At 37.6% G+C, this 17808-nt stretch overlaps 1 protein-coding gene across 1 annotated transcript in view; it reads left to right on the top strand.

Annotated features, from left to right (window-relative positions):
• Positions 1 to 16676, top strand: part of SLC12A1 (solute carrier family 12 member 1) — a 43356-nt gene extending 26680 nt beyond the window's left edge. Inside the window, 12 exon segments of the mRNA XM_087941426.1 lie at positions 1617 to 1716; positions 1805 to 1916; positions 5711 to 5851; positions 7971 to 8077; positions 8591 to 8673; positions 10431 to 10574; positions 11796 to 11927; positions 12156 to 12267; positions 12867 to 12953; positions 14127 to 14262; positions 15537 to 15604; positions 15799 to 16676. Coding sequence (XP_087797552.1) covers positions 1617 to 1716; positions 1805 to 1916; positions 5711 to 5851; positions 7971 to 8077; positions 8591 to 8673; positions 10431 to 10574; positions 11796 to 11927; positions 12156 to 12267; positions 12867 to 12953; positions 14127 to 14262; positions 15537 to 15604; positions 15799 to 15934 — 1358 coding nt within the window. The 3' untranslated portion in view covers positions 15935 to 16676.
• The last annotated feature ends 1132 nt before the right edge of the window (positions 16677 to 17808 follow it).

Genomic DNA, 17808 nt, shown 5'->3' with positions numbered 1-17808 from the left:
ACCAACACCGCTGCAAACGATCATGATAAAACCTCCAGGATTGAGAATGTTGAAGACACCGTGATAACCAAATATTTAGAAGTTCACTTGAATATCTGTTTTCACTATAGAGCCAAGAGAGAATAGATTATTTCAACCAACATGAATGTTTATCTGGTAAGACTGGTTAGAAAAGAGTCAAGCAGGAGAGATAGAATAGAATTCTTTATTGGCCAAGTGTGATTGGACACACAAGGAATTTGTCTTGGTGTAAATGCTCTCAGTGTACATTAAAAAAAAGATACATTCATCAAGAATCATAAGGTACAACACTTAATAACAGTCATAGGATACAATAAGCAATCAAATCATACCAGGAAACAGTCAATAAAAATTGTAAGGATACAAGCAACAAGGTTACAGTCATACAGTCACAAGTGGGAGGGGATGCGCCATAAGGAGTGATGAGAAGATTAATAGTAATAGTAATGCAGACATTACTATTACGTATCTGATTACATTACGTATCTGATATTAACACAGTTGAGAAAGTCCAGAAATATTTCACAAGAAGAGTTCTCCACTCCTCTACTCGTTGCAGAATACCTTATGCCACCAGACTTGAAATTCTAGACCTAGAAAACCTTGAATTATGATCTAAGTATGGTATATAAAATCATACATTGCAATGACTTACCTGTCAATGAATACTTCAGCTTCAACCATAACAACACAAGAGCAAACAATAGATACAAACTCAAGGTTAACCGCACCAAACTTGATTGCAGGAAATACGACTTCAGCAACAGAGTGGTCAATATATGGAATACTCTACCTGACTCTGTGGTTTCTTCCCCAAACCCCCAAAATTTTAACCTTAGACTGTCTACTATTGATCTCACCCCTTTCCTAAGAGGTCTGTAGGGGGCATGTATAAGTGCACCAACATGCCTACCGTCCCCGTCCTATTGTTTCTTTTATTTTTCTTATATGTACCCATTTCATGTATTCATAACTATGTATATACTTATACCTATTATCTTGTAAGCGACTGACAAATCAAATGAATCAAATCAAATCAAATCCTACAACAAAAAAAGTAATTTTCCTGGAATCTCAGCAATTTCTGTTTCTTGATCTAGCCTACTCTGAAGGGTTGAAAAGAAGGCAAAAATGCTCAGCAGGGAAAATTTGGCAACCCAGTTGAAGGAAGCTGCATATATACTATCAGAGTAGATTAAAAATCCATTGAGTAAGGTTTACTTCCACTAGCTGTGTGTAAGATGATAGTTTGCATTTGGCATTCCACATATAAGAACCAAATACTACCAGTGTTTCCCCCAAAATAAGACCAGGTCATATATTAATTTTTGCTTCAAAAGACGTATTAGGGCTTATTTTTTAGTTTGCTCTTATTTTCAGGGAAATACAGTACTTAACTGGGGCTTATTTTGTGGGTAGGGCTTATATTATGAGCATCCTGAAAAATCATGCTAGGGCTTATTTTCCAGTGGGGTCTTACTTTTGTGTAAACATGGTATTTCTTGTTACAAGGGATCAAAAATATGGTATCTGTAAAATGACTGGTTACATGTAGAAGCTAGAACTGATGTGGGTTTCTTTTGCTTGTACCACAGAAGTAAACTGGGGGTCATCTGCCCAGGCAGTCTACTATATTAATGCTGTTGAGAGCGCCCTGGAACTAACAACAGTGGATGACCACGTGAAAAACTTCCGGTAGGTTGTGGAAGGAACTGATGCCATGATTATGAGATATAAATGCATCATCCGACATAATGCATCTCCTCCCATCTTTTGCATGCAGGCCTCAGTGCATTGTTTTAACAGGAGGACCTATGACAAGACCAGCTTTGTTAGACATCGCTCATTCATTCACGAAGAACAATGGTCTTTGCCTCTGCTGTGAAGTGTACGTGGTAAGTTTGGACCATACACCCCTCTACATGATTCACAAAAATGGCTATCTTGTCAGAGCAACTGGAAACTGCAGGTTATAGGATAGGATAGGATAGCATAGGATAAGATAGGATAGGATAGGATAGGATAGGATAGGATGAGGAATGAGAAGAGGAGAGGAGAGGAGAGGAGAGGAGAGAAGAGAAGAGAAGAGAAGAGAAGAGAAGAGAAGAGAAGAGAAGAGAGAATAAGAATAGAATAGAATAAGAATAGAATAGAATAAGGAATAAGAATAGAATAAGGAATAAGAATAGAGTAGAATAAAATAGAAGAGAATGGAGAATAAGAAAATAGAATAGAATAGAATAGAATAGAATAGAATAGGGAGTACGAATAGAATAATGAATAAGAGTAGAGTAGAGTAGAGTAGAGTAGAGTAGAGTAGAGTAGAATAAGGAATAAGGAATAATAGAATAAGGAATTAAAGTAGAGTAGAATAGAACAGAGCAGAACAGAACAGAACAACTTTATTGTGACTTTGAATGTACAATAATGGGCATACATTAAAAATGAAATTTTGTTGCATACAGCTCTTAAAGGGTCACCATCTCCAACAACTTACTTAGTCTTGCTTAGCAACAGAAATTTGGGGATTGAGGTGGTAGGCTGAGGACTACTTGTATAAAATAAAATTATTTTTACAAGTGACTCTTCCAAATAATAAAAACAGCACAATTCAATAAAGGGGTCCCCCCAGCTTAATTTATAAAGCTAAGTTTTACTTGTTATTCCAGTGGGTATTTTATTCTAGTCTATAAAAGCTTTGGATAGAAAGGTTTCCAATTTTTTTAACTGATTGGTTTCTATTTTTATATGTCTGCAAATATTTTATATAACATGCTGTTATATATGGTTTAATTTTAATTTCCTTCTCTAAAAAGAGTAACATTTAGTTTTATTGACTAATAAAAATTGGCATAATGAACTATTGTAAGCTATTTAACTGGGAAAATAAGAGAATGATAAAATAGGAATCGGCTATCAATACAACGCCCATTAAGATTCTAAACGATTCTAAATGGTCTAAATGATTCTAAAAGATTCTAAATGGTTCTAAATGATCTATAAATGCTTTGCTTAGTTTATATTCATCTGATGCACCCATCTCAAGTTTGGTAGCCATTGGGAAAAACGATGGTTAAGTATCTGGTTTTATTTATTTTTTAATTGCTGTAGAGAGTGGTGTTTATACAAATAAAGGAGAATATTTGTAGCTCAGGGTTGACGTGAGGTTGGTGCCTTCTGAGCTTGGTGCTTTTCTTGCAGACATTTCATTACCCAAACTAGGTAACATCATCAGTGCTAGTGAGGAGTGAGATTTGCAGGGAGGAGGAGGAGGAGGAGGAGGAGGAGGAGGAAATCTTGGTGCTCAATGAGCTTGGTGCTTTTCTGGAAGACATTTCATTAACCAAACTAGGTAACATCATCAGTGCTAGTAAGGAGTGGGGTTTTCTAGTGGCTTGCTTGTCATTGTTGGCAGACCATTCCCCACCAAAACTAACATAGCAAGCCACTAGAATATAAACTGAGAGCAAACCACAATCCTTGGGATAAATCCCAAGCCTTGGAAAAAATTGCAACCAAACTACATGAGGCGCTCAATATATAACATTCAAAACTACACTTTTTCAGCTAGGGCGCCTTATTCCGTATCCTAAATTTAAGGCCAGTGCTAGCAGTCTTAACTTGGTACTAGCGGTCAAAAACTTAGCATTAGAATCCTCTGCAGAAGGGTTCAGCCATTCACCTGATGCTCACACAGGTAGTCCTGGACTTATAACAGTTCATTTAGTGACCATTCAAAGTTACAGCGGCACTGAAAAAAGTGACTTAGGACCATTTTTCACACTTACAACCGTTGCAGCATCTCTGTGGCCACACGATCAAAATTCAGATGCTCGGCAACTATTTATGACGGTTGCAGTGTCCCGGGGGGGTTACATGATCTGCTTTTGCGACCTTCTGACAAGCAAAGCCAGATTCACTTAACCACCATGTTGCTAACTTAACCACTGCAGTGATTCAACTTAACAACTCTGGCAAGAAAGGTGCAAAACTCACTTAACTAAGGCCTCGCTTAGCAGCAGAAATTGTGGTCATAGGTCATACCCGTAGGAAGCTACTAGCAATCCAATCCCGAATAAACCTGAATAAGATTTTCACAGCAAACCTTAGCCCTTTCGAGACAGGCATGCAAGCTTAATCCAAAACGACAAAAGAAATCTTTTCACGATTGCTGCAACTTCGTATTTTACATAGCCAGGCTGGCATTACACGGTCAACAGACATGACAAACCGCCATGTGTCAAAACTGGGATTCGTCGGCATATGTTTGTTTACATAAAACATATCCTCTTCGCTTCTAAATGTTGACAAAACATTTTAGGGCAGCCAACGGTAATAAAACTCTCCAAGAAGTTCCAAAGCTAATCTAATTTGAAATAAAACAATTGCAAAGCAAAATGTAGCGGTGGGGGGATTAGATCGTCTGTGTGACAGCAGATGGAGTCGGTAGCCAGTTGTCCCCAAAAAGAATTGCAAATTGTCTTCTCCAGGAGGAAAAAAAAAATACCCCCCACAATTTAGAATAGCATTTCTTTGATCTCCATCTGCTGCTATTGTCCTGACCAAGGCTTCCGAGACTGTAATTACCCACAAGCTTATTTTAAGCACAAGTCTTGTTTTATTGCAACGCTGGGAATTATTTTCATTCCCAGCCGGTAATGAATCTCAAACAGTCCCTCGAGATAAGCACCCACCTTTCTTTCCTGTGAAGCTCTGCCAATAACAGAAGTGTCAACTGAACTACAAGAAAAAACAACCAAAGTACAAAGAGCTTCAAGAATGAATCTGAACCGAACGAACGACTTTGCTTCCTGCAAAGGTTTCTCTACCTTTGCCTGTCCTTTATCCCTTATGGGAGGGGCAATCACCTCACAGCCTTACTCACGAGTTGCCCCTTTTGTCTCAGCTGCTCTTGCCTTCTAGCAGCTACGCGCATATGCGCCCTGGGAACAGGCTCCCCTAGGTCCTCTACCTCGCTGCTGCCAGGCTCCAAAGGCTCCAAAGGCAGCACCCCACTCCCAGACGGTCCTGGCCCCATCTCTGCATTGGATGCAGGACCCTCATCCAAGTCCTCTCCAGACTCCCTGATTGGTCCCCTTTTTTCCCCACTATCTGATTCTGCTGCCGCCTGCACAGGCTGCCAGCAAACCACAAAAGCTATATTCTTTTATGCAAAAACGCCATGCCTAAATCCCCAGCTTAGGGAGGCTTTCACACAGAAACTATGAACTGCGTACATTGTTTTTAAAATAATGTTCCTAGTATAGTTCATAGTTGTTTTTTTAAAAAATAACGGTGAATGCAGTATACTTGGAGTCCAATTACCATCGAGCTTCTCCGCTAATCCTTCGCAATTTCACTGTTAATTAAAACTCTCCCAAAGCTGAATTTTCAAAAATGGGTCCTTTTCTAGCTTATCTCGAAATTTAAGTGGCTCACACAGAACTGAATGGAAAACGAACAATTTGGACCAGAGCAAGCTTCTTTTCAAAAGATGGAATCTCTGCGCTCACGCGCGCGCACACACACACACACACACACACCATCTTTTGTCGGGGATCTATTTTTTTTCCCCCTTGACGCACGTCGCAGCCCCTCAACCGAGCCGATTCGGTCCCTCCCTCAAAATCACGCTATTGTGCTGGGCATAATGCGGAGCTGCTCTCTAATGTATGATCGTGTCACACAGGGCCCACGCAAGCTGTGCGTTACAGAGATGAACAGTGGCATGACAACGAAGCAGGCCTGGCTGGCGAAGAATAAAAGGAAAGCTTTTTACGCTGCGGTGGCAGCCGACAGCTTTAGAGACGGAGTCAGGAGTCTTCTTCAGGTGAGCTGCTTTGAAGCGGTGGCTTCCCAAGAATGTTGGTTTACTCATTAAGGTTTGACGCTTGGAAAGCATCGTGGAAAAGCAGAAGGTATCCTGGGGACGCTGCTCCTTGTAGTTTAGCTTACTTTGGGAATAACTCTACTTTGAGGCAACGGATCTATGGGGTGGGGAAACGGACCCATTCCATATTCTAGTCCCAAAGGTGCTTTTTTCAGGAGGCAACTGGACTTTCTTGGGTTTTTTTTGTTTTTTTCTTTGAAGACATTTCGCTTCTTATTCGAAGTGGGAAGAAGCTTCTTGGACGAGAAGCGAAACATATTCAAAGAAGAAAAGAAAAACAAGGAAGTCCAGTTGCCTCCTGAAAAAAGCACCTTTGAAACAAACATGACCTGGATGGCTGAGAATCTCTAAAGATTTCCATATTCTAGTGTTTCTCACCTTGGTAGCTTAAAGATGGATGGGCTTCAACTCCAAGAATTCCCCAGCGATTATGATTTGAAGGTGTATAGATTTCAACCTCTGGAATTCCCCAGTCAGCATGGGACTTGAAGTCCACCCGTCTTCAAATTTCCAAGGTTGAGAACCATTGCCATATTCAGTGAACAAGATCCTCCATTAAACAGAGATGCTTTAGACAGAGGTTTGTATTCAGCAGGTTCTGACCAGTTCTGGAGAACCGGTAGCAGAAATTTTGAGTACAAATACAGCCTCTGACTGGCCCCACCAACCCCATCTATTCTCTGCCTCCCATTGAGTCCCAGCTGTTTGGCTAGGTCTTCTTTGGTTGCCCTGCACAGGAGAACAGAGCTGGAAAGCAGGTTCTTTTGTTGCCCTGCACAAGAGAAAGGAGCTGGAAAGCAGGTTAGTGGGGTGGTGAGGGAATGGGGCAGAGGTGGTATTCAGCAGGTTCTGACCACTTCTGGAGAACCAGTAGCAGAAATTTTGAGTAAAATTCGGAGAACCGGCAAATACAGCCTCTGACTGGCCCCGCCCCCATCTATTCTCCGCCTCCTGAGTCCCAGCTGATTGGCTGGGTTTTCTTTTGTTGCCCTGCACAGGAGAACAGTCCTGGAAAGCAGGTTAGTAGGGTGTGGAGGGAATGGGATTTTGCAGTATCCTTCCCCTGCCACGCCCACCAAGCCACGCCCACCAAGCCACACCCAGAATCGGTCATAAAAAAAAGTTGAATCCCACCACTGGCTTTAGAGGAACTTAAATTTTAAACTACTCAGCCTATTGCCTCTATTTATGTAATAGTACCAGCATTTCATATTGGATCACAAAAGGTAATTTTTATACAGTGAAATTAACACTTCATCTTCTAACATTTCAACGTGGATTTCACAGGGGAAAAGAAGCTCGTTATCATACAAGCAACCAGATGTTCTAATTGCTGTGAAATTAAACAATGAGTTTATGATCAGAGTATTAATTTGATTGCTACACCATCAGATATAATGAGCGCATTAATGCTTCTGAAACAAGAGGACTCTGTATTTTAATTTTTTTTTCAAAAAAATGTCTAGGCTGCCTTTTCAATCAGAAAGCACTCACGATTTTCAGGGGGGCGGAAATCTAAAGTAGTGATGTGGAAGATGTGCTTGCTCTAAGAAAAAAATCCAACTGTATTCAAATAAGGTTGACTCTCAGATAAGACTGAGAGTATCTTGAATGCAGTAGCTGTCCTATAAAAGGCATTTTGTAGCTCTTGCCCAACGTGATGGTTCTTAAAACAATATAACCACCACGCTTTATATAAAGGGCATTGCAAATCCTGGCACGGATTGTATTAAAAACAATCGCACACCCAGTAGCCTGAAAATTCTGTTGATCTTTAGTTTACGAAGTTTGATTTTTGAATCCAGGGGAATGCAAATATATGCTACTATAGCCAATTACATTTCTTGCCATTTAAAAATCATTTTACAGCTGAGATGATTTAGAACTAATCTTTATATGTGCTGCTTGGGTACAAGCATGAAGGACACTTGCCAGATAGATTTTAATCTTAAATCCTTCCAGAACATCACTGCGCTCCCATTATATTTCTGCATTAGTTCTAATTTTAGATAAACCTTGCACATGCCTTGCTTTTAAACACTGTATTTTATAATGGCAGGCCTCTGGTTTGGGAAGAATGAAACCTAACACTTTGGTGCTTGGATTTAAAAAAGATTGGAGACATGCCACTGCAATGCAAGTTGAAAATTACACAGGTGCCATACAGTAAGTATGAATTTGGAAGTATATTATGCTGCTAGGAATTAGAAGCATCTTTAAACAGTTTGGTTCTTTTTTTTTTAAAAAAAAGTGCTGATTTATAAAATTATTTTTGAACTTGCAATTCAAGATTCCAAACAACTTGAAGACAAAAATGGTTATTGCTTTCTATGCTCCTGAATCAAAATAATGCTTGTATGTGAGAAAAGCCTACAGTATGTTCTAAAGTTTGAAAATGATTTAGAAATAATTCAGATTTCTTGAAAATACAGTACCTTGCTGCTAGTCATTAATGCAACCTGGTGCATTGTTTTTCAGACTTCCTTGCATTCAAAGTATGTACTGGCAAACATTTTTTGAAGCAGACACTGATGCCTACTTTATTTTTATTGTCATGTTATAAATTTGATTCAAGCTAAAATTTACTTCACAGTCACGGCTTTACAGTAACTGTTACTATTGAAATATGGGTAACTCAATATTTTTTTAAATAATTTCTTAATGTAAATTTTGTTCCAGTGATGCGTTCGACTTTGAATTTGGTGTGATAATTGTTCGAACAAATCAAGGGTTCGATATATCGCAAGTCCTCCAGGTTCAAGGTATGTCAAGGCTTAGGAAAATTTCAGACCATTCCTTGCAGTACACATTGATTGAAGAACGGTTGCAGGAAATGGGTTTGTCTAATTTAATGGAAGGAAGGACTAGAGGAGACATGTAGCAGTCTACCAATATCTCAAGGTATTGCCACAAAGAAGAGGGAGTCAAGCTATTCTCCAAAGCACCTTAAAGGCAGGACAAGAAACAATGGGTGGAAACTAATCAAGGAGAGAAGCAACTTAGAGCTTAGGAGAAATTTCTCGACAATGAGAACAATTAACCAGTGGAACAACTTGCCTCCAGAAGTTGGGAATGCTCCAACACTGGGAGATTTTTAAAAAGATGTTGGAAAACCATTTGTCCGAAGTGGTGTAGGGTTTCCTGCCTAAGCAGGGGGTTGGACTAGAAGACCTCCAAGGTCCCTTCCAACTCTGTTATTCTATTCTATTCTTATTCTATTCTATATGAAAGTTATGCTTTCCGAGAACAAAAACAATCCCCTAACAACTGTACTAATTTCTCATGGAAGTACAGACATCTTAACATTGCCAAGTTTGAAAAATAGTGCTATACAATGCAATTCTGCTAATACCAGTAGGTGAAAGTTTTTACAGCAGAATACAACCTGTAGTATGGGAGTTGCTGTAGTTGCCAGTTGGCTTTCTGGCTGCCTCCCAAGTGCTGGTTGTAACCTTACAAAGCCCTTTATGTCTTGAGTCCCTGCTAGCATTGGACATGCTAGCTGAGGAATTCTGGGAGTTGACGGCCACATATCTTAACCTTGCCAAGTTTGAAAAACATTGAACTACAGCTTCTAATGCTACCTTCAAGAGCACCCTAAGATAAAGCAAACTGTAACAACTTAACTGGGAAATGAGGAAGCGGGGTAGAAAGTGCTTCCTAACTAAGGGGTATGATTGTATCTTCTGTGCAACCAATTATTTTGACAATCATATCCCCATCATTATCTCATCCTTTCAGCAGTTGGCTTGAAAAAAGGGTGGGAACAGCAAAATGAAATTTCACCCTACGGAATAGGTCATTTTCAATGCTGCTCTTGCGTTAAAATGTTTAAATAGAATTTGACTTTTACCGAATGAACTAAGAATAACCACGATTTCTCATTCAGATATGTCAAACCTTAGCTAAAGGGAAACCAGAATTCATAAACTATTTTCAAGCTAAAATTCCCACACATAGTTGGGGTTTATTTTAAAAAAAATGTACCTAAGGCAAATCCAGATGTTCAGGCAAAATATAATCAGGCAAACTCAAGCCTATTCTTAATGCCATGGATAGACCAGGCCATTAAGTTTGTATTGATGATTTTGTGTTTGCTTAAAATCGATGTGTGACTGTAGCTGTCATAAAAAAAATTGTAACCTTCTGCTGCCACCTGCTGTCTATTGTTTTTATTGTGATTCCACAATTGATATTTCCACCGTTTTCCAAAATACCATGAAACAAACGGCAGAAGTCAAATACTTGTGCCCGATGCATGCATGTTTTCAGTTTAAAAATGCATTTATGGATGGCCCGAGGCAGAATTTCATTACAGAACAAAAAATGCTGAAGAAGGAGCAGCGTCTTCATTCAAGGGTGTCTGACAGTCTGACAGGAAGCAATCATTAACAGTCGAAAATGAAACAGAAAAGCTGATATATCAGGTTCAGCGGTAGAGCACTAATTGAATCCTATTCCTGTTTTTCTTGGACAATTCCTAAATAGTCACACCACTCGTCTTTCTTTTGGTTAACAGGGGAGCTGAAGAAGATGGAGCAGGAGAGACAAGCTCTGGAAGCAGCCCTTAAAGACAACGAATTTGAAGAACAAAATTATGGCATCCGTAGATTCTTTAGAAGAGCCACTAAGCTCAACTTTACAAAGGCAATGCCCCCAAAAGGTATATTAATAATGTGTGCATAAGACCTGCCTGTTAGCCTTTTTTTTTGTCCCGAGGAGCTACTTAGAGAACAGACTGCCATTCCAAGTCACATTAGTCTACTCTATTATAACAAAATCATCAATATTCTAGAAGCAACTTAAAAAGCAGATTGATGGAAACCCAAGCTGTCATAGAGATCAAAAAAGAGGAAATAGTTCAGCAAAAAATACAGATTTGCAAATTTTAAGCTAGTCACATTGTCAATGTGATGTTTGCATAGAGAATCAAATGGGGAAATTATTGCTATAATCAAAAAAGAAACGCATATATCTTACCGTAGTACAGAACATTTCTTTTTTTTTTTTTGCTGAGTAGATCTACTGGCCCATTGCAAAGTGCTTAAATCTTTCTTTCTAATGTTCCCCACATGGTAGCAGTCATGGTTTCTCAACACTTCCTCCAATTATGTAGCAGTTTTTGAGCACACAACTTTTTTTTCCTCCACCCCTTTTTAAAAGTGCTAGTACCCAAATCAAGAGGTAAATCCCAAAAAGAACAAAATACCAAAGATGATGAGTTACCAAATAATTACCTGTTCAAGGATTCCAGTCTTTTGATGATTGGTTCTCGTCTTTTCAGAGACATTTTAAAACCCAAGAGTTTGCTTTTAACGTTATTGACTGTTTCCTAGTGTGATTCGATTGCTTATTGTACCCTATGACTATTATTAAGTGTCGGACCTGATGATTCTTGATGAATATATCTTTTCTTTTATGTACACCAAGAGCATTTGCACCACAACAAATTCCTTGTGTGTCCAATCACACTTGGCCAATAAAGAATTTTGTTCTGTTTTGTTCTGTTCTATTCTATTTTCTATTCTATTCTATATTATTCTATATTCTATTCTATATTCTATTTTGTCCTATCCTATCCTATTCCTCTAGCCTAGCCTATCCTTATTGTACCCTATGATTATCATTAAGTGTTGTACCTGATGATTCTTGACTCTTGACGAATACATCTTTTCTTTTATGTATACTGAGAGCATTTTCACCAAGACAAATTCTTTGTGTGTCCAATCACACTTGGCCAATAAAAGAATTCTATTCTATTCTATTCTATTCTATTCTATTCTATTCTGTTCTATTCTATTCTAATTTTTATTCACGTAACCGAAACAAAAAATGTCTACAACTGTTATTAAAGCTAACTATTGGCTTGTCTCTCTCATTTCAGATTGCAGCATTAGCACAATCTCTTCAGTACACGTTGGGGAATTCAATCAACGGCTGCTTGAAGCTAGCGTTCAGTTTAAAAAGAACCAAGGGAAGGGTTCCATCGACGTGTGGTGGCTGTTTGATGATGGAGGTAAGCCCCCCAAAGACCACCACCCAACTTATGTACCAGGAACATGATTATAACCCTGTGTAAGATGTGCAAAACAAGTAACTTAAAAAATGTAATTAAAAAAAGATTTTCCAAGTCAACGGCCATCCATTTTCAATATAGCGAGAGAAAAAAATGCTTTCCCCTTAATTGTGTTCTGACTTGCTTCACTTGTGTGAACATATAACTTGATCTAATATTTTCACCTAGGGTTAATCCTCCTAATTCCCTACATTCTGACACTCCGGAAAAAGTGGAAGGATTGCAAACTGAAGATCTTTACTGGTGGAAAAGTTACTCGCCTTGAAGAAGAAAAGTTAATGTAAGAAAATCTATATCCTTACACTGAGAATAATAAATCTTTACTGCTTCTTTGTCAGGCTCCGAAAAGCAAAGCATTTTATGATTCTTCCAAGCAGATTTCTTGATTGTTCCTCATCTGAAGACCGAATCTTGATGAACTCAAATATGTTACTACCCCCCCCACCCCCATAAAGGAATTATTAGGGAGGGGACATCTTCACCCTCTTTCTCTTACACAAACTATCTGAACTAAGTCGCATCTTGCTCTTCTGGAATGCAGTCCCTTCCCTCCTAAATTCCGTCACTTTTCCAAAACTATTTGCATATATAGGAGGAAAGAATGGGGCGCGGTGGCTCAGTGGCTAAGACGCTGAGCTTGTCGATCAGAAAGGTCAGCAGTTTGGCAGTTCGAATCCCTAGCACCCTCTAACGGAGTGAGCTCCCATTAGAAGTGACAGCTTCTGCCAACCTAGCAGTTCGAAAGCATGTAAAAATGCAAGTAGAAAAAGAGGGACCACTTTGGTGGGAAGGTAGCATGCATATGGATTATATGGTATCACAAGTCAAGCTTTCTGAATGTTGGAATTAAAACAGATTGCTTTTTTTTTAATTTTTCAGGATGGCTTCACTTTTAAGTAAGTTCAGAATAAAATTTGCCGACATTAATATAATTGGAGACATCAACATGAAACCCAGTAAAGAGAGGTAAGCTTCAGCCAGTTTCTAAGAAGTGTGATTTTTTTTAAAAGAAAACATCTAAAAATGGAATATGTAAAACCTGCTCTTGCGGTTGGTTAAGTCTTATTTTCCATTTAGGAAAAAATACCAACTGAAATAATGTTCATTGATCATTCTATTACTGCAGAGAAGGTAGCAAACTGCCAAAGAAAAATGGAATTTTAAAGTATTATTGGAATAGCTGAGCATTCCTAAAGAAGGAGATGTCAGGCAACCATTGACATCCACTTTCTTTTAAAGGATAATATTCTTATTACGTACATAACTATAATTTATTTTATTTCATTTGTACACATGCAAAATAATTTTAACCACTGTTGTTCTGTGTGGTTATTTGGATGAATTGAGAGATATTTTATTCTGTCTTGAACTGTGGCTATAAAGGCTATAATTTGTTTAATGAAAGTTAAATGAATGCTGAAATTGTAGTGTATTATCCCAAATGCAAGGGTAAGTACATGATTTGAACCCTGCCTGGCTATACCACTGAGACTTTTCAGGGCTTAAATATGCTACCAAAGTGCATTTTATCAGAAACCAAGGTAGAGTGCAAGTTAAAATATATTGTATCACATTCAAATCTTTCTAATGCCATTATTTAGAAGTCTATACGAGCTTAGTATTAGTTGTCTAGATGTAGCCAATTTACTTCAACATTATATTTATTGGAACTAATTTCCAGAGCTATGTATGTTGTGTTTGTAGCAACATAGACACAATAGTGTGACACCTTTGTTTTTATATGAAATAATTTCACTTATGTTCAATGGAGTTTGAATCTTACAATCAACAGTAATAAAAAAATAATATGATATAATGCAAGACTTTTTCAAAAAAAGGAAAGTCCTGTTTCTTGTGTACACAACTATGAATATACTCTGTGGAACTGTGAAATGAAATATTACTTATAACTTTATAATAAATTCAATATGGAATAGTGACAAATTTAAATTTGACAAACTGTTACTATGCCGCAATGGCTATGCCCACGCTTAAAACCTGATAAATACAGTTTAAAAGATTTTTTTTACTGAATTCAGCTATCATTCCACAGCCAAGAGCTTGTCCGATCTTAAGAATATCTGTAAAATGAAGAGTTAAGAGTCCTGCTGTGAAGTCTCTTTATAATTTCTGTTCCAGCTGGAAATTCTTTGAAGAGATGATTGAACCATACCGCCTTCATGAAAGCTGCAAAGATTTAACAACTGCTGAGAAATTAAAGAGAGAAGCGCCATGGAAAATCACTGATGCAGAACTGGAAGCATTCAAGGAAAAGGTAACCAGCCATACCTTTACTCACCTTTGACATTATAAAGGAGCTATTTGAAAGAGAAGGCAGGGCATAGATTACCACGGGGCGGGGGGGGGGATCCATCATATCCGTGGTTTTTATCACCTGCTCTTTCCAACTAAATTTTACGCATAACCATTTTAAAGTGATAGCTTTGATCGAGATTATTTGTTTTATTAACATAAGAACCTCCTTTGACTTGGAGAAAGTTTTTGAGTTGGCAGAAACATTGCTTCAAACCTTAGAGCAGTGTTTCTCATTGCTGGCAGCTTACGTGGGTGGATTTCAACTCCCAAAATTTCCCAGCCAGCATTCTGGGAGGTGAACTCCACCCATCTTCAAGCTGCCAAGGTTAAGAAACACTAACTTAGAAGAGAAGGCAGTATTTCTTTAATTGCCCTACAGTTTATGCTTTCCAAAATCCATACAAGGAGTCCTCATTTAACAATCCTAACTAGGAGCAGAATTCCCACCAAGCTATGTGGTCTTTAGGTCAGGACCACTTAGCAACAATAATTTCTGTGGTCCTTGTTCCTCATTAGAACTCACAGTGTTCTGGTTTGTAGGCCAGCACTTGAACAATTGCACCAACTGAGATTCACTCTTCAGGAGATGGATGGGAAGAACATCCAATACAAGAGATATAATTTAGTACTGAATTCTGCAACAGCTTCTGTCATCCCACATCAAAGCTTTTGCAGAAAACATGAACCCTAAACGTTTTCTTTGCACTGCTCAAACGCCAATAGTGAATGTTAATTTGGGATATATAGTATGTTAGCTGAATGGGACCAGTACATATGATAAACTTCATTGTATATTCTCTCAACATTAAGCATTTCTGGGACAGTTGCCAGAGTAGGATCAGAGTAGGATTCAGTAAGATCATTGATCTGAGCACAAGACTAATCATACATTTTTAAAATCCTTCCAACTCTTAATTTCCTTATGTCCATAGTCATTATAGTCTGTAGTCATGAGTATTTCATTAAAGAGGTAAGATAAATATGGATTTATATTGATTTAATAAGAGAAAATAATTATCCAACAAACCAGTCTGTTTCTTGCTTCCAATTTGCAAATTACATACTTAATTTGCGAAAGTCATATTTCAGTCAACAGATTTATCCAAAGACAGGCAGAATTGTACATGACTTATTTCAAAGTTATTCATAAAGAAGAATGTCTGGGATGTATTTAAACTTTAAGGATGATAGAAAACTTTATTTCTAATGTAATCAACTTTTGATTTTAAACAGAGTTACCGTCAGGTCCGTTTGAATGAACTCTTACAGGAGCACTCTCGAGCTGCTAATCTAATTATTGTGTAAGTTTCATATATATATATATTTAATTTGTTGTCCCTATTGAGACTTTGGGACAAGATTGTAAATTGAATTATAGTCATCTACAGTTCAAATTAGAGTTTTCTGTTTGCTTCCATCTGGTACCCTAGCCTAGGAGACTATTTATATACTAGCAATGAGTATTACTAATACTTCCTCCTATTTAATTCAACAGGAGCCTACCAGTGGCAAGAAAAGGAATTATATCGGATTACCTCTACATGGCTTGGCTAGAAATCCTCTCCAAGAACCTACCTCCAGTTTTGCTCATTCGAGGCAACCACAAAAATGTACTAACATTTTACTCATAACTCTCCCCTGGAGTCCATTACCATGCATTTTGGACTTAATATATCAAATAGACTCCCAACAGGATATTTTGCTATCGGTATTTCAGAGTAAAAAACAAATCATATCTGCAAAAAGGGGAGAAGAAATGGAAAACCAAGATTGACAGGGCAAGGTAAAATGGAAGAGTACCTTGGAAAGAAAAAATAATCTGCATTGCACATTTCAAGTCCCACTTAGAAGTATAGCTTTCATCACAAAGAATATCATAATATACACTAACTTCCATTCCTATTATGAACGCATTAGATTTAATTACTGCAGTCCTGTGGTCCAGAGTACTGTACAATTCTAGTTATGCAAAAACTTCCATTCTCTCCCAAAGAATCCAAAATTTATGATTTTCTGTTCAATGCTATACCTGCTTGACATAACTTCAATGTTTGCTCCATAAATAAATCTGGTTGTAATTTTTTCTATTCATGACAGTGTAACTGGGGAGCAAAATGTCATGATTTATAAGGCATAACATGTAATTTCAAATTATTACCTCAAAATAAGCTGAAATCATATTCAATCAACACTTAACTTTGAAAGCAAAAGTATGTGTACTAACCTGAATTTTTAAAAATTTCATAGTGATATTGATTTGTTTAGAATTATAAATGGAAGTAAACTAACACAGTGCCTTGGCACAACTTAGAAATGTTTTTTAATAAATTTTAATCTTTTTCTGTCTGGTAAGAATATTTGAACTTGTATATTAATTTAATATGTTAACAATAAAAATGAATCAAAGGTTTATCCCTATTGCATACTTTGATTTATCCATTTATTTTGGGGGAGGGGTGTTTCCGTGTGAAAAAATATCAGAGGCATCTTTATTAAATTTGTTGCAACACAAGCTGCACTGAACATTAGAAAAACTAACACATTCATCACAAATTTTTGTGCACTAAAATTCCTATTATTCAAAGCATCATAAACTGGCAACAAAAATACGTCATTGGTCATAATTCAGATGATAAATATTACTAGCCATTCATAACATTTGACACACAATGATCTTAGAATTAATTTCATCCAAATAATGAGAAATTTTTTTGAGTTTTGATTAGACATATTTTATTAAAGATTTGTGTTACTGACATAGTATCGCCAAACAACATTAGTTTTGTAGAAGCATTCTTGAGAGCAGAAACTATTGGCTTTGTAATAAGAAGCAGGAATGGATATAAATCAATTTATTCTTCTTGAAAAAAAAGGCTCAGCATAATATACAGGATTGTTGCCATAAATATATAATATACAGGATTGTTGCCATAAAAATTATCAAAGGATATTTAACTAGTTTTGGGGGAAGCAAGAGAAAGTATTGACAAAAGACATCAGAATTCAAAATGAGACAGCATATGGGAAACAAGTCTTGTTTTAATCAACCTTTCTCGACCCAGGAGAACTGGAGTTCCAAGAATTTTCGGGCAAGTCATAATTCAACATTTTGAAATTGCCTTTTGCAAGATGCAAAGATAGGAATTGATAGTTTGCTGATTTGAATATAGAATTTACTTCTGGGTACTGCTAGTAATCTTTTAAAAAAGGTAGAGACAAAGCCATACTGGATAGCTCAGCCAATACTGTAATACTAAAAAATACCCTTCATGTTGTCAATAGTCTGCTTTTCAGGGGATTTACAGAACCTCCAGAAGCAGAGCCAGCTCAAGACCAATTTAGGCTGGGCTGCTTTCAGGGGCATTCCTTCAACTGGACTTACTCAAGGTGACTTACAAGGATATACACCCTTGCAATTTTGCCAGACTGATATGGGAGTCCACTGCATTTTCCTCCAAGTGCCTTTGGGTTTGTTGGACTCCCCTCTCCATAGCCTGTCCAGGAC

This window comes from Pseudonaja textilis, chromosome 13 (genome assembly GCF_049901715.1).
Source record: "Pseudonaja textilis isolate UNSWEBS1 chromosome 13, rPseTex1.2, whole genome shotgun sequence".
Lineage (NCBI taxonomy): Eukaryota > Metazoa > Chordata > Lepidosauria > Squamata > Elapidae > Pseudonaja > Pseudonaja textilis.
This window is presented reverse-complemented; position numbering and strand designations above follow the sequence as displayed.